Source organism: Cydia amplana, chromosome 2 (genome assembly GCF_948474715.1).
Source record: "Cydia amplana chromosome 2, ilCydAmpl1.1, whole genome shotgun sequence".
NCBI classification, from domain to species: domain Eukaryota; kingdom Metazoa; phylum Arthropoda; class Insecta; order Lepidoptera; family Tortricidae; genus Cydia; species Cydia amplana.
This window is the reverse complement of record NC_086070.1, coordinates 7,861,321-7,883,853: the sequence shown is the minus strand read 5'-3', so window position 1 is coordinate 7,883,853 and position 22,533 is coordinate 7,861,321. Positions and strand designations below refer to the sequence as shown.

The 22,533-nt window shown below is 38.4% G+C and overlaps 4 protein-coding genes across 4 annotated transcripts; all 4 read right to left on the bottom strand.

The window, feature by feature from the left end:
• Nucleotides 1–1,709: 1,709 nt before the first annotated feature.
• On the bottom strand, nt 1,710–6,649 carry LOC134662056 (uncharacterized). The gene is made up of 4 exons (XM_063518329.1): nt 6,456–6,649; nt 5,824–5,943; nt 2,179–2,286; nt 1,710–2,005 (listed from the first exon to the last, which is right to left on the bottom strand). The coding sequence occupies exons 1-4, from the start codon at nt 6,593–6,595 to the stop codon at nt 1,921–1,923; spliced, it is 453 nt and encodes a 150-aa protein (XP_063374399.1). The 5' UTR covers nt 6,596–6,649; the 3' UTR covers nt 1,710–1,920.
• Nucleotides 6,635–19,629, bottom strand: LOC134656075 (uncharacterized; the record flags this gene model as incomplete). Its single annotated transcript, XM_063511596.1, has 13 exons — nt 19,462–19,629; nt 18,505–19,129; nt 18,197–18,294; nt 17,017–17,173; nt 15,709–15,834; nt 15,407–15,532; nt 14,954–15,079; nt 13,562–13,638; nt 8,992–10,180; nt 8,796–8,875; nt 7,959–8,118; nt 7,513–7,649; nt 6,635–7,021 (listed from the first exon to the last, which is right to left on the bottom strand). Coding segments are annotated over exons 1-13 (3,435 nt in total), but the record flags the coding sequence as incomplete, so codon positions are not given.
• On the bottom strand, nt 15,701–18,300 carry LOC134662060 (uncharacterized). Its single transcript, XM_063518334.1, has 3 exons — nt 18,197–18,300; nt 17,017–17,173; nt 15,701–15,834 (listed from the first exon to the last, which is right to left on the bottom strand). The coding sequence occupies exons 1-3, from the start codon at nt 18,269–18,271 to the stop codon at nt 15,701–15,703; spliced, it is 366 nt and encodes a 121-aa protein (XP_063374404.1). The 5' UTR covers nt 18,272–18,300.
• Nucleotides 19,630–21,319: 1,690 nt separating the features above from the next.
• Nucleotides 21,320–22,518, bottom strand: LOC134662116 (protein N-lysine methyltransferase METTL21D-like). Its single transcript, XM_063518388.1, has 3 exons — nt 22,138–22,518; nt 21,868–22,063; nt 21,320–21,705 (listed from the first exon to the last, which is right to left on the bottom strand). The coding sequence occupies exons 1-3, from the start codon at nt 22,392–22,394 to the stop codon at nt 21,475–21,477; spliced, it is 684 nt and encodes a 227-aa protein (XP_063374458.1). The 5' UTR covers nt 22,395–22,518; the 3' UTR covers nt 21,320–21,474.
• Nucleotides 22,519–22,533: the final 15 nt, after the last annotated feature.

The window sequence follows — 22,533 nt, the reverse complement described above, 5'->3', positions numbered from 1 at the left end:
ATGATACGGCCGGATATGCAGAAGCAAGAGTCTACAGCCCGGATATGCAGAAACAAAGGTCTAGGCAGGGCCTATGGCATTCTAATTAATTATGTCAATGAAATTCAAAGCCTTTTATAACCTTAGGAGAATAAGAGCGTGTGTTACAATTACAAAACAGCCATACATTTTGTACAGTCAACATCAACAGCATAACTAGGTATAGTTTGGCTCAGTGGACCAAAGCACAGAATAAATAATAGTACTAAGTACAGAAGACTCACTCTCTAACAAAACGCGTCTGTTACGATCAGCACAGATATGGCCGCTAGGTGGCGACAGCGCCACGCGCGGCTTATGGCTTTCCCCAAAATTGGGGCCGAACGGATGTACTTTAAGCTACCTGTAGCAAAGCGACGAAATCGCGGAGTGAGACACGCCTGACCAAAGGCAGACAGTGACAAAATTGGTTCGCCAGACTGTATAATAGGGATGTTGACATGAATCGCGAATATATAGCATGTTATGTTTTTACCATAGCAGGGAATATTAGAACGCGGAAAATCATATTTTGCAAGTGTAAATATGCGTAATAAATGAATTAAAAGTAATCAAAAGTATTTAAAATAATGCCCAGTATCACGTGACTGCAAACGCCAATCGGAGCGCGTGACGTAATCACAGTGGAATCACCAAAGACAAGTTATAAAACCTGCCTAAGTGTCTACAGATTATCGTACCGAAACGCGATCTTGGTGCGGTGCGGCGCACGAATCGATAGTGTGTAAGGTGGTGCGTTAAGGACGCAGCTATAAGTTAGAGCGAGAAAGAAGGTCGCTGTCCGATGCGGTAGTGTGTTAAGGCTTTAAAAAAAATTGTCAGTTGCCATATAAAGAATTTAAAAAAATGACTGACAGCTGTTTAAAACGCCGTTACGTCATCAAGGTCACGTGACAGTTTGGAGCGTTTAGGCGCGAAATTTAAACACGAAACTTATTATACATGTTTTTTTATTCAAAATTAATGAATATATTTTTTTAATATTTTTTTCTGTAATTATTACGTGTCTATCTACAAAATGAAATCAGTTCCAAAAAATTGTAAACATCCCTATTATAGCCACATAGTTTTGACATACTAGTATGTAATTACTAATATTTTTGGCCTGGCAAAGGTCGCAATGATAAGATACGGCCGGATATGTAGCAACCTCCTCACGCCTACGGCCCTGACTATGGCACTTACTACATCAATTAAATTTGAAGCATTTATGACTTAGGAGGATAAAACGTCTTATATAAAAAAAATTGCACACATCATTGCATCAGACATACATTTTTGTACAGTCAACAGCAGAACTAATCGGGGCTCAAGATGATCCGAACATATCTTTATTGTTGTTAGAATAAGAGCATTTTGAACACCTTGCTGGCTTTGCTGTGTACAGGCGAAAACGTGCGTTTTTTATTCTGTAATCAGAACATTAATTATCAGAAAGAATCAAATTTTACCCCTACTCTCACAACAAATATTACGGGAACTGTAATATTTAATACATATAAATAGTTCAAATTTCTTATTACATTTAAGAATCACATTATACTTTTATACATTTAAAAGTTTTAACAAATATAAAATTTGTGGGATAAAATACTTCATAACTTTATAAGCGGGTGTAAAATACATCCACTTTTTAGCGCTACGCATAGGTATCTATTCCTCGAGTACATCAAAAGTTTCCGTGGTATACATTATTCTACAAACAATATATGTACACATGCAAATGACTTGCTCCTTGGACTCGGGTAACAACACTGGCTTTCAAGTCGCAAATAGCACCATCTATCTCTTTAACATACTACTAATTAAAAAGATTTTGGTAGTGTTTCTCGTCTACGAGCCGAGTCAGCCGTGGACCCACAGTTAACGATGGAAATGCCGTCATTTCGCCTTGACAGCCTCGGCAAGTTGCGTCACACATGTTAATAGTCGTTCCGCTAGCTCCAGATAGTTCTCAATTAACTTTCTGAAAACGAAAACAAGGCAAAATTATGATAAGCATAGATATAGTAAACTACTAAATGATTGGACCTAGTACCTTCATTGTCATTGGGCATTATCACTTACACATTGACCCATATGGTTAAGAGTAAAAACGGATATAGCGATGCACTATTATTATAGATTTATTTTACTTACCGATATTCAGCCATTTGAGTGTCGCTCATATTAAAATCAATGATTCCGCAACTGTTTAACATATCGCGGAATTTGTTACTCGTTACGCTGGGATCGCGGTTTAATATGCTGTAGACAAAATAATATATACACAGTTGGTTTGTAAGTAAGCCAATATGTACTTATAATATAATAGTTCAGTTAGCATTTTATTTCTTTAAGTCAAAATATACAGGTTGATCTTGTTATGTCTGTAACCATACTCTGAGGGGTGAACATATATAGCTGGTCAACCAAATCTTGTCAGTAAAAAAAGGCGCGAAATTAAAATTTTCTATGGGACGATATCCCTTCGCGCCTACATTTTTCAAATTTGCCGCCTTTTTCTACTGTCATGATCTGGTTGACCGAGTATAGGTCATACTGAACAAATTTATCTATGGTACTAACCCCGAAAACTCGAAAAAAAAATCTCATAGAAAATACTGGCATAATTGTGATTCGCCGAAACGTATGAGTCAGCAATTTTTTCGGGGTTGGCCCCATAGTAAACATTTTTCATTATGACCAATATAGGCACTGAACTGACCCCTTAACCTTTTCGACGCCGTGTCAAACACAAAAGCTGTCTCTCAGACGCCATGTCATCGAAGTGTCAAAACTGAAATTGAACTGTATGCATATGCACCTAGGTCTATGTTGCTCTGTGGTCTATGACCGATTAATACGTCTTTGGCGTTGGACCTGCGGTGCATATATATCGGTCATTGGCGTCCAAAAGGCTAAGGTATGGTCAAGACTTAACAAAATCACTCTAGAGATGTCACTTAAGATGAACCCCTGACGGATAATAAAATAAATAAATAAAATAAAAAGCCCATTTATTCCATAACGGATAAAGGGTGTTATAAATTAAGCGTGTGTACGAGGGGTGTTCAAAATATTCTCGGTATGAGAATGAAAACAAACAAGTACGAAAAGTTTGATATTTTTATTTTTCAATATACTCCCCCCCTATGTTCATACACTTAAAAGATCGATCAATTATTTTTTTTAATCCCTCGTAAAAATATTTTTTATCTTTCGTGTAAAAATGCTCCTCCACTGCCGCCTTCAATGCTTCATCGTCAGAAAATTTATTTCCACGCCATTGATATAGTATAAAGAACTGGATACCCAATCAGCCGCCAAAAATGGCCCCACAAAAGTGATGTCAAAACAGATCATGCATTACTTTTTCGTTTAGTCTTGTTTGAAACGCTCAAATGTGAAGTTGTCAACAATTACGAAATGTGCCGTTAAAATATGTAAAAATAACAATGATAAAACAAGGAAAAAGGATGGAATGTATTTCTTTCGGTTAGTTCTTTGGATAGCATTACATAATTTATGTAATCTGGTGGTAATTTTATGGTTTTGAATAAATTAATTTGTTAGTACCAAAGAAGGGATGTCAAGGAACAAAATTCTATTGAGTCGATGTGAGGTCAATATTTTTTTATATTTTTATATGGAATTCATAAGAAATAATATTATGTTTAAATTGAAGATTTCCAAGAAAACCTATGCGACGTGCAAAGTGGACTGCTATTTAATTATAGCAAGAGATAGGGGTGATGCAGTTTTAAACAAGGCAAAACGGCACTTGTGTGTTTGGCCCATTTCCCTGTTTCCGACATATACACCACCAATAAGGGCTTATATCGACTAACTGTAAATGCTAAACCTGTCGGAACACAGTGACAACCACAGGATTTTTTTTTTATAAAGTATAGGTAGACTTTATAAAAAAAATCCAATCAGTATCTAAATGTCCCCGTGCACCCGTGCTATGAGTAAATGTAGATCTTAAATACACAGTTATTTAATAAGTAGAATTTATTTCAAGGAAATTAGTATTTAAAGACGTATACTTACGAATTAAAAATTTTATTTGTTTGAATTTGAACCACGAATTAATTTTATTTGAGCTCCCGATTAAATTAAATTTGTTTTATTTATTACTTCAATTTTAATATTTTCCTGTACAGTAATACATATTAAAGTGTACCAAAGTGACTCCATTCGTTCATTATTCTCGTTTGACGTTGTTTGACGTAAATACGTTACGTTTAGTGCCATCGGACTAAATTTTTTAACAGTGTTGGTTATGTTTGCAAATTTGACACTTAATGCTTACGACATTAAGCTCTTTTCTGTACGAAACATTTATCTTGACTCAAAATTTACGTAAGCGTTTTTATCATCAATGCAAATGGTGCGAAACGTCATTGGGATCCACATTTCTTGACGTTTTTGTTCTGCTTTGTGTGTCTATTTCTTTTATATTAAGTCAGTGTTCCACGCAGATCCTTTTTAAGATTGGGGAGCAAAAAGAAGTCGCTGAGGGCTAAGTCCGGACTATACGGTGGGTGAGTAACAGTTTTAAACCCACATTCAACAATAGCTGCCTTGGCAATATGAGCAGTATGGACGGGGGCGTTGTCATGTAGAAGCAGAATACCTTTGGTTAACTTTCCTCGCCTCTTTTCTTTAATTACATCCTTTAATTGACGTAGAATGTTAGCGTAGTACTGTCCTGTGATATTTACACCTTTTTCTTTATAATCGATTAGTAATACTCCTTCACAATCCCAAAATATCGTGGCCATGACCTTGCCAGCTGAAGGGATGACCTTGAACTTCTTGGGATGAGCTGAACCCTTAATGTGCCACTGCATGGACTCTTGTTTACTCTCTGGGTCATAATGATGAACCCAGGTTTCATCTCCAGTAACTATTCTTTGCAGCACCTCATCAGGATTTTCACCGCACAGGTCAATAAAATCGGAACAACAAGCTACACGCATGTCTTTTTGAAGCCGAGTCAGCATTCGCGGAACCCATCTTGCACTTACTTTTGACATATTAAGATGGTCATGTATAATATCATGTACGGTACCAATAGAGAGATTGGTTACTTGTGCTATAGATTTTACCTTCACTCGACCATCTTCCAATATAAGTTTTTCCACTTTATCAATATTTTCTTGTGAAGTAGCTACTACAGGCCGGCCAGGTCTAGGGTCATCTTCAATACTCTCCCTTCCGCGTTTAAACTCGCTTGACCACTTTTGAATGGTAGATAAAGAAGGAGCAGACTCACGGTAAACACAATCCATTTCCTCTTTTATGGTTTTTTGATTTTTACCCTGTTTTGTCAAGAATTTTATCACGCATCGATGTTCTAATTTAGTTAACATTGTCAATTCGCACATGATGTTCATGTTTGTTCAGCAATTGCAGAAAAACAAAAGACCATCTCGGTTCGAATTATACTTTTTTTTAATGTCAATGAATAAACCTTAGCGGCCAGTAACGAAAGAAATTTTAGAAGAGGTCGTAAGATATCAATACCGAGAATATTTTGAACGCCCCTCGTATCTCATGTATTTATCTGCCTGTGGCATCGTGGGGAGCTACGAACGGAAGGACAGAGATGAGTACTTTTTTATTGAAAGAGTTCTGTTGTCTAGCGAGATGGTTCTTAGATAGATTTTAACTCAATCAATGGCATCGTTTTAATTTTGTCCGGGGTTTTTATATTTTATTCATCTTATCAATCTTTATTAATTTCATTGTTTGTGGTATTTTTAATCTAATAATGTAATTCTAAATGTTACGTACCATTTCAAACGGCGACACACACTGATCGTGTGTTCGCTGACTTTAGTGATCTTTTTCATCATGTTGGTTTGGCACTGTTGCTGGTAATCTGGACTTTTTATGGTTGCATTTGTAGCCTCGCTGAAATAAACACATAATTATATGAATTTTCATTTAAGAGGCTAAAATAAAGCCGATACACAAGATAAAATGGGTTATACCCAAGTTTATAAATAGCTTTAAAACTGTTAAATACTAAATATACCTGAGATTTTTTCCAAAGCGAGTTGGTGGTAACAACTAGGATTTTTTTCCTCAGTTGTTACCGCTGGGAACAAATTGGTGGTAACTACTGGCAATAACCCTATAAAATGACTATCTAGAATACTAAATATCGTCGCTATACTTACTCAACCTCATATCTGCAACAATAATTTGATGGAAATGTCGCTTTTCTTTCATTCGGAATACGGGTGTTTTTGTCATCAAATGAGTGTTGCAGATACGAGGTTGAGTAAGTATAGCGGCGATATACTTTACTATATTATTGTTTACTTTTATGTATTGTGGTATACTTTATTGTTTGTAAATAACCGATGCTTTATAGTAATGTAAAGGTGTAACTTTATTACAAGGGTTAAAGAAATACTTACCAGAACGTTTGCAAATCTATTAACCATCTGCGGTATTTGTACGTTAGTCTCCTGACAACCTGTTTCAGTTTGGAATCAGCATTGGGCGGTCGTCTACATGTATAATTCAGGTCAACATCCATTTTCGTCGTCTCAGACATGGCATAGTTATAGTAAAAAAGTTCATTATTGGTAAAAACGTCCTCTGCTAAATCATAATCCATATTTTCTGGCATATAAGTCTCAGCTACATAATCAACTTCGACGGAATCATTATTAACATCCTTGTCAGTAGCATTACTACCGATTTTGCCATTTAATCTTTTCTCAATTTCGGGACATACATTAAAATTTCTAACAATCTTTGGTATTACGCCTTCGGCATTCTCGGAAGCTTCAGGTGTTAGTGTTAAAGGTGAAGATGGTTTAGGTTGTTGGTCTTTAGGATAATTAGATACAGTCTTAGTAATGTTACTATCAACTTTGATCTCCCTTTTTTGCAATCCAAGACTAGAAAACAAAGTATATTTTTTGTTTTCATTACACACAGCATTAGTCTGTATCTGTACTTCCTCCTCTAGCTTCTTCTGAAAAAAAAACATATAAAAGTTGGAATACATAATTATAACAAGTTCCATGCATCTGATGATGTGATTCGATCTATACCTATATTGATTACATTAGAAATAACATAAACATAATCAAGCCCGTATTACAATATTTGAGGATATTGTTCGATTCTTCGTGGATGGACAGGAAGTTAGTACAACAATCGTACCTACATTTAAGGGAGCTCACATAAAATGTATTTTACAGTACATATGGGGCTACTTTTCCGCACTAGTGCGTAAAATAGCACTCTTCGTGCGTATGTCGAAACTTTAAAGTGCCATATGTACTGTAAAAGGTTGTTCGATACACGTGCGAATAGGTAATTCGCAACTCGTGTCGATTTAAAACACTCCCTTCGGCCGTGTTTTAATTTATCGCCATTCGTTTCGAATTTCCTCTTTTTCGCACTTGTATCGAAAATAACTATTTTAGGTTGGTTCAGCAAAAAGCTATTGCATTAACGAACCTGTTGTGAGTGTGAGTGACTGGACCTTAGACTATATCTTGCTGGAGAGTTGTTGCACGGCTGGCTTTTCTCTTTGTTTTTCGGAGATGGGTTGTTAACTGTCATAGGTGGGAAACCTGAGATTACTGTTGACATATCTGTAAAAAAAAGAGATATAAATCAAAATGATATTATATGGAAAACAATTTATTATATTACTCAAGTATATAAAATCCAGCAGTAGTAGTACACGTACGCGCCAATAGTATACCCTGGAATACTTTTCCAAGTGGGGATATATCGCTATCGGAACCGTGTCTTAGGAGGTACTAAAGTTGAAATAAGATTTTGGAATAAGGGCCTCTGGGACTCGGAAGGTTATAGTAAATGGATGGTAATTCAGATGTCTGTGTTTCAATTCTCAGTATGTTAAATTTTTCTTTGTAAAATAATTTAATAATAGTTACCTGTCACTGCTTCGCTGAAATTGGGCGAGTGGTTTGGCTCGTCGTAATTGAATGTTTCTACGTCATAGGACTCGTCTAAATCGGGCTCCCGAATGTCGCTTAGCAATTGAGATAAGTTTTGAGATGCTATGTTCACATCTTCACAATCTTTCAGCACCGACTAAAAAAAGTTATATCAATATCAATTGCGAAAGAAGAAAATACGGACTACACACATGGACAACTGCACATTTCTAAAAGGTTTTCCTGTCATCTAGCTATAGGTAAAGATCTATTTTGTGTATTTTTTTCAAAATTTCAGACCAGTAGTTTCGGATATAAAGGGGGGGGAGAATGGTTGGACAGACAGACAGACGCACGAGTGATCCTATAAGGATTCCGTTTTTCCTTTTGAGGTACAGAACCCTAAAAATCTGGTTAGAATCTCTCATGCCCATTAGGGCCATTTTATTTAAAGTTGCCCCTACACTTTTTTTTTCAAATTAGGGATTTTTTATGTTATTTCTACTCAGAATCACGAACTCTTTTGATCCTAATAGGAGAAAAAAAGCGTCCCGAAAATTTCTTACATTTTTCGATCTTTGCATTCCGTGGCCATACAAATTACAAAGTATATGAAAAATGGTAACGGAATGGAAATAAAAACCTTGGAACACTGTTTTTCTCTTATTAGGATAGAAAGAGCTCGTGATTCTGAGTAGAAATAACATAGAAATTAGCAAATAAAAAAAGTGTAGGGGAAAACTTTAAATAAAATGACCCATTAATGCATTTCGAATTGTTGTATCAATAGTTAAACGATACAATTGCTTCACATTTTAGACGAGTTTTACGTACCTGCAGTTTGTTGACTAAATTTACGCCAAAGGTGTACATTTTCATGAAATCCGTAGGGCTTAAGTTTGTCACTAAGTTCCCTGAAGCATACAGAAAAAAAAAACATTATTTATATTGATACTACGTGCGGCTTCGCCTAACATAATTCCAACAAATTTTAAATATATGTATATTATAGACATTTTTACAGACTCACCTCTATCATCGTTTATCTTCAAAAGGAACATAGCCAATTTATCGGAAGCATAGACGATTTTTGTTTCGTTTATAAATTTCCGTTTAACGCATACCGTAGCCTCGTAGAAAGTCCACGGCGGAGGCAAAGTCGGGTCTACAAAAGGCGGGTCCGATAGGAGCACTTGAGAAAGAACTTCTTCCATTATTTGCACGAACCGTGACATCCACTCATCGCTCCTCAAGACAAGACGATCTGTCATAGAATCGCTTGTAACATCATAAACTACAAAGCTTAGGTCCGTGTTCAATTCATTTTGGATTGGTTGCATGTCAGAATCAATGGAATTAGAAATTACACCCGATGTGGACGATTCATCGACCATCGCCTCAGCATGCGATGCGGCGTCGCTAATCTTGCTGTTATCCACAGATTCATCATTTTGTTGGGTTAGGTGGCTGGTGGAAGAAGATGTACTGATGTTACTATTTAGACAACCCTGTTCGTGCACGACCACCGTTGCTTGCTGGGTGTTCTTTCTTCTGCGCCATTTGAAAGGTTTTTTCGCCTCTGTGTTGCTGATAGCATTTGAATGTTGGAGCCTTTTTAGTCTGATTTTTCGTGGCGCTGCTGTTGTTGCTTTATTATCATTAGAAGCCTGTGCTGTATCTTCTATAGAGTTGGTTTTAATTTCATTGTGCCCTATTTCTGATGCCTTGAAATTTAAATTTGTTTGCTTATCACACATATCATTTACGGCATTCACCGCTTCGCTGGTTTTATTTTTATTTGGGTTGATGTCAAGTGACGGTGTTATAAGATCAAAATCTGTCTGTACACACGCGTTTGCAGTTCGTTTTTCTGGCGGCAGATCAGTTTGGATTTCTATCTCTTTCTGTCCAGTTTTTTCAGTGACAAGTCTTTGGGATTCTAGAGTGGTTAAGTTTGTAGTTGCATTACATATACTAGGGTTCTCTAAGCTCTCTTGTATTTGGATTTGGGGCTCCGCTACAGGTGGTGAACTCTCAGATTGAACCTCGGCATTTGGTACTGTTATTTTAATTTGTTCGCAGATAGTATGCATTTTGGGGACAGGTGTTGATTTCGGGGTTGAAGTTCGTGCTAAATACCGCTTAAGTTCAGTAACTGTAAATGTACCATCATTGATAGATTCTTGATTCAGCATGTCTTTTTCGTCGACAAGACGAACCTAAAATCCAAATCATTAAATAGGTTTACGTTCGTACAAAATGATGAGATCAAATGTAATATGTACACGTCGGTCGGTGTCGTTGGATAGGTCTTTAAAAATAAATGGGGGTCTGCAAACAACATTTTTTGATAAAGTGTATTATTTCGGAAATAATAATTTAAAAAGAACAAAAAACGGTTATTCCTTCTAACTTTTGAAAAATCGATCCAAAAAATATGAAAAACATCATAAAAATAGTGCTTAAAAAACTCATTCAAACAAACTTGATAAGTTAAGCCGTTTATGAGTTATCGCTAAAAGTCTTCCCTTCTTATTTTATTTAAAAGCCTGGCGACCCTTATTTGTGACCGGATTTTCGCAGGCAACCCTATGCCACTGTATTCGCAATAAAATTACCATCATTTCAAGCGTCAGACAGATGAGTGCAATTATCGATAAAAACTCACCTGTTTAAACTAAGCAACCACATAATAGTGACCGGAAAAAGATAGGCAACCTAGTTGATTTATGTTGTACAAGTTCTATACTTTCCATTGGAACTTATTTCGTTTGTCAGACAGATCGGTGAAATTTGAAGAAAAATATCTTTTTTTTTTCAAAAATTAATTAATAATAGCCTTGACCATATTTCTTTAGGCAACCCTATTTATTTATGTTCAGGAACATATTTTCTTTCATAATATGTAAGTTTCATCCGTCAGACAGATGGGTGAAGGTCGACCATATATGCCGGATCTCCTACTAAAAGAATTATTATCATTGTAGGAGTCCCAACAGTTCTACGGGCTTTTTTGTAGTTCAATATAAAATGGGGACGACATAGAGGAATTTGCTCACTTATTCTAAAGTTCAAATAATATCTACTAATATACTATACCTATTCCATTATATTTTTGAAAAAGCTCACTAATGCTTGTAAGTTGTAGGCCAATCAAATTAGATTTTAATTCCCAGCAAGCTGGAAATTGTTTTGATACCTTCATTTGGTCTTAAGTATGTGTAATCCGAGTGTGCATACATTTTTGCTCTTTTTAGGGTTCCGTAGCCAAATGGCAAAAAACGGAACCCTTATAGATTCGTCATGTCCGTCTGTCTGTCTGTCCGTCCGTATGTCACAGCCACTTTTCTCCGAAACTATAAGAACTATACTGTTGAAACTTGGTAAGTAGATGTATTCTGTGAACCGCATTAAGATTTTCACACAAAAATAGAAAAGCGGCCAAGTGCGAGTCGGACTCGCCCATGAAGGGTTCCGTATTTAGGCGATTTATGACGTATAAAAAAAAACTACTTACTAGATCTCGCTCAAACCAATTTTCGGTGGAAGTTTACATGGTAATCTACATCATATATTTTTTTTAGTTTTATCATTCTCTTATTTTAGAAGTTACAGGGGGGGGGACACACATTTTACCACTTTGGAAGTGTCTCTCGCGCAAACTATTCAGTTTAGAAAAAAATGATATTAGAAACCTCAATATCATTTTTGAAGACCTATCCATAGATACCCCACACGTATGGGTTTGATGAAAAAAAATTTTTTGAGTTTCAGTTCGAAGTATGGGGAACCCCAAAAATTTATTGTTTTTTTTCTATTTTTGTGTGAAAATCTTAATGCGGTTCACAGAATACATCTACTTACCAAGTTTGAAGAGTATAGTTCTTATAGTTTCGGAGAAAAGTGGCTGTGACATACGGACGGACAGACGGACAGACGGACAGACGGACAGACATGACGAATCTATAAGGGTTCCGTTTTTTGCCATTTGGCTACGGAACCCTAAAAAATAAACAATAAATTTTGGGGGTTCCCCATACTTAGAACTGAAACTTGACCGATGTCTGATCCACCAAAGGTTCCACCTTCTACATCCAGTGGTTTGGCAATCCATGGATAAAATTATGTCCTGTCTCCCAAAATTTAAGCACACCTCTTGCAATTGCGCAAACTCGGATTACATGCATTTAGCAGTTTTAGGACCAAATAAAGGTATTAAAACGATTGCTGGGAATTAATTTCACGGCCATTTCACGGGACTTCGGTGCGTAAGCTTAGTATGGATATACCTTTTCACCCCGGGAATTCATATTACCTACTTCAATTAAAGACATGCCAAGAAATATTTTTGTGAAAAAAACCGGCCAAGTGCGAGTCGGACTCGCGTTCCAAGGTTTCCGTACATTAAGTCCGACTCACGCTGGACTGCACATTTCTAATAGGTTTTCCTGTCATCTATAGGTAAATAACTATTTTGTGTATTTTTTTTCAAAATTTTAGACCCAGTAGTTTCGGAGATAAGGGGGGTTATGGTCATTTTTTGCCTACTTTCTTGAATAACTGCTAAACTATTAATACTAAAATTATAAAAAAATATGCTCTTACAATATACAATGAGCTCTTTCATTTGATATGTAACACGATATAGTTTTATTTTTTTTATTTTTAAATTTTCTCATTTAGCCCCCAAAAATGGCCTCCATATTTAAAATTCATTTATTTACGTTACTCGTCCATCTTTGGGTCACAAACTTACATATGTGGCCAAATTTCAACTTAATTGGTCCAGTAGTTTCGGAGAAAATAGGTTGTGACAGACGGACGGACAGACAGACGCACGAGTGATCCTATTAGGGTTCCGTTTTTTCCTTTTGAGGTACGGAACCCTAAAAATAAGAGTCTTGGAATCCCGAGTCTTATCCATGTTAAGTACAATGTTTGAGGTTGTTCACCCCAAATGGCACTACCTATTCCGATCATTGCTATTTATGGATCCAATCTGATTGGCCTATTGGTAATTACTAAATTAACAAGATACTAGTAAAATACTATTCCTACTGTTAATGTATGACAGAAGTAAATGCAGAAATTTAAAGTTCATAAAAAAGGAGAAAGGTACAATGTTGGCATGCAGTTTGTGATAAGTCTTTTCTCTCCATATCACACCCATGCCATATTTGGGTCAAAATTATTTTCGTTGTCTTGTTTCTGATCAGTGATCACTCTGTCACGCTTGTATTTTTGTTTTTAATCAAATACATTTTAAAAGTCGAATGCAATTGTCATGTCCTTCTAGGTGTAAATTATAGTTAGGTAACAAATGAGAAAGATTAAAAACTAAATTTCGCCCCATACAAAAAGCTCCAATCCGTCACATTTTTTGGGGACAAAGAATTTTGACCCATTTACTTAATTTACTGTATAAACGCGCTACAAGCCTCAATTAGGTAATTATAATAATTCTTGATCTAACATTTTTACTTGTGTACCTATTTGGAAGAAAGGGTTAATATTGAATTAACTAATTGGGACTTGTTAAATGTTAAGTTTATTGAATTAGGGAGTTAGTGAATAAATCACGGTTATATTTATGTACTTACCACCTGTATATTCGGAGCAATTAATTCCAAACAGGATTTAACATCGGATGGGTGCTTTAAATTGTCAGGAATTTTCCCTGCAAAACATAAATTTTCAAGATTTATACACGTAGCGCAGGTCATAACTTTGGCAAGTGTATTATTCTTACATCTTGTTTACTAAGTTATGAAAACTCACATAACGGTTAAACTTTAAGTTGTTGGAACGAAGCTAAGATAATGGTGACGTTTTCATGTTCATTTGTTTCGTTATGTTCAGTTCTGTTACTTCTGTTATGTTATGTTATATTCTGTTATGATGTTATGTTATGTTCATGTTCTTCGTGTCCGAGTCTATGTCCGTATCCGTGTCCGTCATCCTCATTCTCACATTCATTCTCTTTCTTTCTCAATCTTATGGCATGTGACGGCAAAATCTTACACGTTTGTTCGCCTAGCCCTATCCGCCAACCATCCGAAAACCATCAACCATCGTTCTAAAAATTGGGGAAAAACAGTGTGACTTGTGCGAAGACGAAAGTGTGCAGTCACAGACATATGACTTACTCATCTGTCGAATGGCGAACGTCCTCGCCCAGCTCGCGTAGTCGGCCTAGCGACCGTTGCTGGAGAAGACCGCGCTACGCAGCGTGCGCACCACGTCTCGCGGCGTCAACAGCCGGAGACGAAGATCTACAGGCACAGTCATGTTACTTACTCATCTGTCGAATGGCGAAGGTCCTCGCGCGACTTGCGTAGTCGGCCAAGCGATCGTTGCTCGAGAATGCAGCGCAACGCAGCGTGCGCACCACGTCGCGCGGCGTCAACAGCCGGAGACGAAGATCTACAGGCACAGTCATGTTACTTACTCATCTGTCGAATGGCGAAGGTCCTCGCGCGACTTGCGTAGTCGGCCAAGCGATCGTTGCTCGAGAATGCAGCGCAACGCAGCGTGCGCACCACGTCTCGCGGCGTCAACAGCCGGAGACGAAGATCTACAGGCACAGTCATGTTTAGGGTTGCCAACTATTTTTTGGTAGAATATAGTATTTTCCAGAATAAGGCATCAAAAATATAGTACATTTCAAAAAATATGGTACTTTTAGATAAAATACTAAACATAAGTGTAACATACGTTTAATCGGAAATATAGTATTATAGCGTACTATATATTTTTCCAAAAGTATATAGTACAGAAAGCCAAAATATAGTACAATACTATATAATATAGTACGGTTGGCAACCCTAGTCATGTTACTTACTCATCTGTCGAATGGCGAAGGTCCTCGCGCGACTTGCGTAGTTGGCCAAGCGATCGTTGCTCGAGAATGCAGCGCAACGCAGCGTGCGCACCACGTCTCGCGGCGTCAACAGCCGGAGACGAAGATCTACAGGCACAGTCATGTTACTTACTCATCTGTCGAATGGCGAACGTCCTCGCGCGACTTGCGTAGTCGGCCAAGCGATCGTTGCTCGAGAATGCAGCGCAACGCAGCGTGCGCACCACGTCTCGCGGCGTCAACAGCCGGAGACGAAGATCTACAGGCACAGTCATGTTACTTACTCATCTGTCGAATGGCGAAGGTCCTCGCGCGACTTGCGTAGTCGGCCAAGCGATCGTTGCTCGAGAATGCAGCGCAACGCAGCGTGCGCACCACGTCTCGCGGCGTCAACAGCCGGAGACGAAGATCTACAGGCACAGTCATGTTACTTACTCATCTGTCGAATGGCGAAGGTCCTCGCGCGACTTGCGTAGTCGGCCAAGCGATCGTTGCTCGAGAATGCAGCGCAACGCAGCGTGCGCACCACGTCTCGCGGCGTCAACAGCCGGAGACGAAGATCTACAGGCACAGTCATGTTACTTACTCATCTGTCGAATGGCGAACGTCCTCGCGCGACTTGCGTAGTCGGCCAAGCGATCGTTGCTCGAGAACGCAGCGCAACGCAGCGTGCGCACCACGTCTCGCGGCGTCAACAGCCGGAGACGAAGATCTACAGGCACAGTCATGTTACTTACTCATCTGTCGAATGGCGAACGTCCTCGCACGACTTGCGTAGTCGGCCAAGCGATCGTTGCTCGAGAATGCAGCGCAACGCAGCGTGCGCACCACGTCTCGCGGCGTCAACAGCCGGAGACGAAGATCTACAGGCACAGTCATGTTACTTACTCATCTGTCGAATGGCGAACGTCCTCGCGCGACTTGCGTAGTCGGCCAAGCGATCGTTGCTCGAGAACGCAGCGCAACGCAGCGTACGCACCACGTCGCCCGGCGTCAACAGCCGGATACGATCATCTGCAGTCACATGGTGTCCGTTAAAAAAATGTTCGGTCTTTTCTTTGGTATTATTCGCCATATGGCTAGTATCTCACCCCAAATTAAACTGAATGAAAAGTGAACAAATTACTTGTAATCACAATTACAGAAGCACCAGTGTTATCATCATCATATGGAGTACTGCTGTCACCTTTGGGCAGGAGCACCTGGATGCCAGCTTGGACCCTTCGACTCAATCCAAAGGCGCGCTGTACGAATCGTCGATGATCCCAAACTCACAAGCGGTATTGAACCTTTAAGTCTGAGGAGAGACCTTGCCTCCTTATGTGTGTTCTACCGCTTGTACAATGGGCTGTGCTCTGAAGAATTGTTTGACATGATGCCAACGGCAGCTTTCTATCACCGCACCGCTCGCCATCGGCAGGGTGTTCATCCACACACCCTAGAACCTAAATGGTCGCGTACTGTGCGGTTTAAGAGGAATTTCCTCCCGCGGACGCTCCGGCTGTGGAATGAGCTCCCTTCCGAGGTTTTCCCGAGGGTCTACGATATGGGGTTCTTCAAAAAAGGAGTGTACAGGTTTTTAAAAAAAGGTCGGCAACGCGCATGTAACACCTCTGGAGTTGCAGGCGTCCATAGGCTACGGTGACTGCTTACCATCAGGCGGCCCGTATGCTTGTTTGCCACCTATGTCGTATAAAAAAAAAAAATCATAACTATTACCAGGCATGTGAGATTGGCATTTCAGCATTCTAAAGCGCCTCGATCGTTTGCCGCGCGTAATTTTCGTTACCTGCCTATTATACAGTAAGTATGTACTTATATGTATTAGGCAGAATACGAATTACAAAGGCAAATAATGTAGGTATGTAGTTAAATATTAGCCACTAGACTTTTAACCTTTTGGCCGCCAATGACCGATATATCCGCACCGTAGGTTCAACGCCAAAGACCGATTAATCTTCGACACGGCGTCGAAAAGGTTTAGTTATTGACGCCTTCCACAGTATCTGGTCGAAAAAACCATATAAATGGAGGTTGTGAAACTTGTGAATATCAAGGGAAGACGCCTCTGCCCAGCAGTAGGACACATTAATAGGCTAAGTAAAAATAGAAAATGGCAATACCATCGACACGCAACTATTAATCATGAGAATGAGAACTGTATACCTCTTTTATAATTGTGGGTTACTTACTAACCTGATATCACAAGACTGGTCAAGAATCGCATGTTGTTGAGCAGAACTCTTGTGGTGGGTATAACATAACAGCATTCGCGACTTGTGCTACTGTCAGACAACTCCCAAAAGCTCTCAATGTCCGTGTTCAACTCTCTTCCTTCACCATCTGTATGTGCCTTAGGAAATGAATTGTTATTATAATACTTGTACATAAATACATCCCAGGTCAAATATATGAAAACAACACTCCTTTCTTTAATATCTCATGTTTCTATTATTGTCCTTTACTTTGTCTTTTATCTCAGGCATAGAGAAAAAAATACATAGATTGATGATGTATGGAGTGAGCACTCTTGTCGTACTATATTTCTCTATGTCTCAGGTAAGGTTTTTTACAATATGGATATAAAAGTGAATTATAAAAACACATACAAAAATAATACAAAAAAACCTAACCTAGGGTGCCGCTAGCAGTGGGGCAGGGCCCAAGCTGCCAGTGGTCAGGGCCACATACTTAGTGACGAACAGACGTACTATACGCGCCGTGTCCAAGATTACCGCCTTCTGCATCCCTTTAGGTGGAATCTCTTTAGGTGTTATTCGAGACTTCACTATTAGATCATTCGCTGACACAATTACCGGAACAATGATCATCAAGTGAACATTCCACATGGCGGTTATCTCATGAGTCAGTCTAAGTACTTGCTGGACTTATCCTTCGCGGCTTTCGCGAGATTCTCCGATTGATAGGACAAAGGCAGTCGGACCACGCGGCCAGAGGGAAAATTTTAGCTATATACTTTTAAAATGTTCTATTATCTTATTTACTATTTTGTTTTAGTAATATAAAAATCTGTTGCACAAAAATTAGTTAATAATTGTCATATAACCAATAATCGCGGCGGTAATCTATTGTAGCTCATAGACATGTTTATAGCTGTTGGTTTCCCATGTACATAATAAAAATAAATAAATAAAAATATAAATTTGTTTCCTTACTTTTGGCCTGGGGTGTATACAAAGGATCCTATGTACATTTGAATTAGCAAAAGCAATCTCGGTCTGTTTGGACAAGGTTAGGCCACGGGCCTTCGGGTCAACATATAGGACTATGTTCAGCCCAAAAAATAGAGCTTTTGTAGAAATAATATTTGAGAAAGCAATTTTTACCAACTGTACTTAATATCAGAAAATTATACCTCCAACCATTCGTCATTATCATCTGGATTTAGTTCATCTTCTGTGACAATAGCTGTTGTATCTTCCTTTTTCATTTCAGGTTTATCTGCAACTGTGACTACAAAGACCAAAGGTTATTAACTAACCAAATAATGCCAATATAGAAAAGCTAAATAAAAGCTCTGACAGAATTAAACAAAAGATGAGCAATTCAATGATATCTAAAGTAATCAAAACAAGAGAAAAGTGATTTAACTAAAAACCTTTGACTTGAAAGTTTAACATTTAGGAATCCTGTAAACATTGAAAAATTTGTAAATTATCTTACCAGCATCATTAGCATTAAGGTCCTGCCTTTTTCTGCTACCCAGTTTACTTCTTAGATCAGTATGTCTATTTAAATTATTTTTTAAAGGTCTTTTATGGTTCATTTTATGCCAGGGTTTATAATTTTGATGCGGCTGTTGGTGGCTATAACTTTCGTGATTACTAGTACCTTCAGCTGGCAAATTCATCCCAATAGGGCTTCCAGTGTTTAACTGGTTTAAAACTTGAAATCTATTACTCAAAGTCACTGATGAGTTTTGAAACTGTATGTTTTCTAAGCCACCATAAGTAAGTAACTGGTTCAAAGGTGTTACTGAGTGACCAAGTAAGACTTGAGGTGTTGTTGGTGTTGCTACCCAGACAGGTGTTGTATTCATAGTATTCATCTGGCCAGGGTCTAACATGCCGTATGGGGCACAAGCTGAATTGCCAAAAGGAGCTATTGTAAATGATTTAGCTGGAAACTGATTATTTATAATCTGTTTGTTGTAAATGTTTGCGGCCGGGCTGCTCGGTGTGACTGTAGGCTGTTTACGAGGTTTTGGCTCCATTGGAGGCTCCGTTGGTTCATGACAGTTAAATGGAACCGTATTTTTATCCATTATGGCGGCATAATGTCCAGTTTTCTGAAAATAAAATAATATAATATTAAAAGTATGTATTAATGATTGTATATTCCCATCTGTGCCCACCCCACATGACCACCGCCATACACGGGAATGATTGGTATTGATAAGTAGGACCCTTAGCTTTAGGGCCGTAAGAGAACTAAGAGACTGTTGAGCACACTTTGATAATATGTAATTGATGTGAATATTAGATAGATATAGATCTTTTAGACTCGTTCAAATATACTTATTTAAAGCCAACATATCTCTTCTTCTTAGTAAGTAAATAAGTCCAAGAGGGCAGTGTCGAATTCAGCTATAAATGCAGAAAAAAGTTCAAAACAACTTACGTCGGAATCTCGCCACTGCGCTTCACCTGTAATGGTGTTAAAGTTATACAATAGTCCCGGGCGCTTTTGAGAGCGACAGACAATCCATCCATTCTCATACGTTTTTGGTTTCGATTGGTTTGGGTCGGATTCCTCCGCCATGGTCATAGGTCTTAGTACAGTACTAACATAACTATCACACTGTCAACAAAAGCTACTACTACAACCAAACTAATGTTAAAGCAAAGTTTCCCACTTTTTTTAGATACATATCTATGCAACCTAAAAATGTTCCTGTATGTATTCAATAAGATTTTTTTTACTGCACACTGCTTACAGTTATTTTTATTCTTATATGCACAAAAGTGTAGAATACGCGGAAAAATGGCAGAAAAGAAAACGACAAACTCGACAAAACATGTTAATTTTATTTGACACTTGACAGCATAATTGCCTTATCAAAAAAAGAATGACTGCCATAGACACTATTATCTATTGATAACTTGGAGAATACAACTAATTATATCCTCCAAGCTTCTAACCGTCTGACCTTGGTCAGTTTTGGTCAAATTTTGTTGGAAACAACTGTCTACACGGTCCGTCCAGTCCAAGGCCACGCGGTCTGAGGGGCTTGTCGGCGACCGTGTAGCAAGGGCTTAAAAAGCGATTTAGACTCTCGCACGAGCCACGAGACGAGCCGCGAGCCGAGCCACGAGACGAGAATGTAAGCGCTGGGCTCGTGGCTCTTCTCGCGCTCGCCTAGCTCGCGTGGAGGAGCGGTTTTTTTGGGCACGAGCCAAAGGGGCTCGCGCGGGAAGCGCGCTTGCGTTCACACTCGCGTTCGGCTTGTCGTTCGGTTATAAACCTTATGCCGCGCTGTTAGTGTTTAAAATATATTAGCTCGACGAGCTTGCGAGCCACGAGACGAGCCCCGAGCCGAGCCACGAGGCGAGTGTGTAATCAGTAGCTCGACGGGCTTACGCGCTCGAGGCGAGCCACGAGACGCGCTGCGAGCCGAGAGTCTAAACTAACTATAAAACTCTCGCGCGAGCCACGAGACGAGCCGCGAGCCGCGCCACGAGACGCGAGTCCACCGCTTACACTCGCGTTCGGCTTGTCATTCGGTTATAAACCTTATGCCATGTCGTTAGTGTTTAAATTATATTAGCTTGACGAGCTTGCGAGCCACGAGACGAGCCGCGAGCTCACCGCTTACACTCGCGTCTCGTGGCGCGGCTCGCGGCTCGTCTCGTGGCTCGTGCAAGAGTCTTACGAGGATTAGACTCTTAAGGAAAAAAATATAATATAGGACAGTGTGTAGTGATTATATTTATAGATGGTCAACCAAATCTTGTCAGTAGAAAAAGGCGCGAAATTCAAATTTTCTATAAGACGATATCCCTTAACGCCTAAATTTTTCAAATTTGCCGCCTTTTTCTACTGACAAGATCTGGTTGACCAAGTATATCTTTGGCGGCTGTATGTACGTATCCACACAAGCCGCGAACGCGAGTGTGGAGTTCGCAGATGCTCAAGCCCTCTTGCGTTCGCGGCTTCGCGCCGCGATTCACGCACACACGTAAATAAACTTTACTTATAACACAATTATATGGAAACAAACAAAAAAAGGCAACAAGGCAGAAACTTTTTATTAAATTTGTACATTTGAGGTAATTGATTATTAAACACAACACAAATATTAAATCGCTAAATCCCTAGGAAAAACAGTTTTTTTTTATAAAAAAGACCTACATATTAAAAAGTATAGTATAAAAAAGCCTAACAATAATAATTTAAATGCAAGGTAGGTAGGTAATCTACTCATAATTCCTTTATTAATATCCTGTTATAGGTAAAGCTGAAGACACATTCTATTATTTTATGTAGATTAATAAGTTTATTATTCATTTAAACTAGAAAAAGATTTGAGCTATTAGAAATGCTTAATGATACCTATATGTATCTTAAAATAAACAAATTTATTGTCATAGACTGAATGCGCTTAAACTAATAATTATACATACATCTAAGAAATCACTTCTTTGTAATTTTAAAGAGTAAAATATCCGGGCTTCTGTAATTTTTGTGTTGTTCTTCTTCAGGTATCTGTTCCACATTAAAGATGTCATTAAGTTTTTCAAAAAACTTTTTCCATAACCTCTTTTGTATATCAGAATCTCGAAGTTCTTGAGTCAAATACATTGTCGGTTTCTTTGTTAAAGTGTTTGTGAAGCATTGTAATGTCTGTACCAGAGGATCTATTGCCTATAATAAAAGGCAAACATTTTAAGCTGACCATATGCTAAAATTGTTAACAGATTCAAGCAAATTATGAACATACATGACACAAACAGCTATTTGTCTCACTATACACTGAATGCCTGAATGTACTAAAGCGATAAGATTAAATCTAACCAACATATTTACCTCTTCATAATAAACACAGTCTGCAAGCACAATCATGTCAAATTCCTCTTTAAGTATTTCGGATGTACTGTCGCCCCACACCAAAGACTCTGCTATGGCATACCCTCCCATACTGGAGATTTTCGACTTATTTTCATTTATGTTCAATCGCAACAACGGCAGTGCTTCAGGTAAATCTGTAAGTGTCACTTGGGCACTGAAAACGAAATAAAATTAATTAACTAAGAGTCTAATTGGATTCCGACTAATTGAATTCGCTTTGGTAATTACCCTAGAGTTGCAGCTGTTAGACCAACAACCCCTAAACCTGACCCAAGTTCTAATACTCTAATGCCACTTAAGAACTCAGGTTTATTCTGGCACATTGTTTCGAGATACTTTGCTAAAACTAAGGATGCATCCCATACAACACAATTTACATCTCCTTCGATTTTTTGATAAATTTTTAGCGTTTTTAAGCACACCTCAATATCAATTTCACGAGGAAACAGGTCATTTGATTGAAAACTTGATCTTCTGTGAGACATTTCTAAAAATACGTCCGATATTACTTTAGAATTTTGTAAATAATTTGAAAACTCCGCTTATTTATTATCAAAACAAACAATGACGCAAAACGCACAAAATCAAAATCTATAAAATTTGATTTGATGTAAGATCATAAGA

Bases quoted from the DNA above. Each gene is read 5' to 3' on its own strand.
- LOC134662056 (XM_063518329.1), bottom strand. From the start codon at position 6,595: ATGTCTGAGACGACGAAAATGGATGTTGACCTGAATTATACATGTAGA. The intron at 5,944-6,455 runs GTAAGTATTTCT...TGTTTATTTCAG, and splicing joins ATAGATTTGCAAACGTTCTG to CGAGGCTACAAATGCAACCA. The intron at 2,287-5,823 runs GTACGTAACATT...TTTTGTCTACAG, and splicing joins GTGTGTCGCCGTTTGAAATG to CATATTAAACCGCGATCCCA.
- LOC134662060 (XM_063518334.1), bottom strand. From the start codon at position 18,271: ATGAAAAAGGAAGATACAACAGCTATTGTCACAGAAGATGAACTAAAT. The intron at 17,174-18,196 runs GTATAATTTTCT...TCATTTCCTAAG, and splicing joins ATAATGACGAATGGTTGGAG to GCACATACAGATGGTGAAGG. The intron at 15,835-17,016 runs GTTAGTAAGTAA...ATGTGACTGCAG, and splicing joins GACCAGTCTTGTGATATCAG to ATGATCGTATCCGGCTGTTG.
- LOC134662116 (XM_063518388.1), bottom strand. From the start codon at position 22,394: ATGTCTCACAGAAGATCAAGTTTTCAATCAAATGACCTGTTTCCTCGT. The intron at 22,064-22,137 runs GTAATTACCAAA...TTTCGTTTTCAG, and splicing joins CTAACAGCTGCAACTCTAGG to TGCCCAAGTGACACTTACAG. The intron at 21,706-21,867 runs GTAAATATGTTG...CTTTTATTATAG, and splicing joins ACTGTGTTTATTATGAAGAG to GCAATAGATCCTCTGGTACA.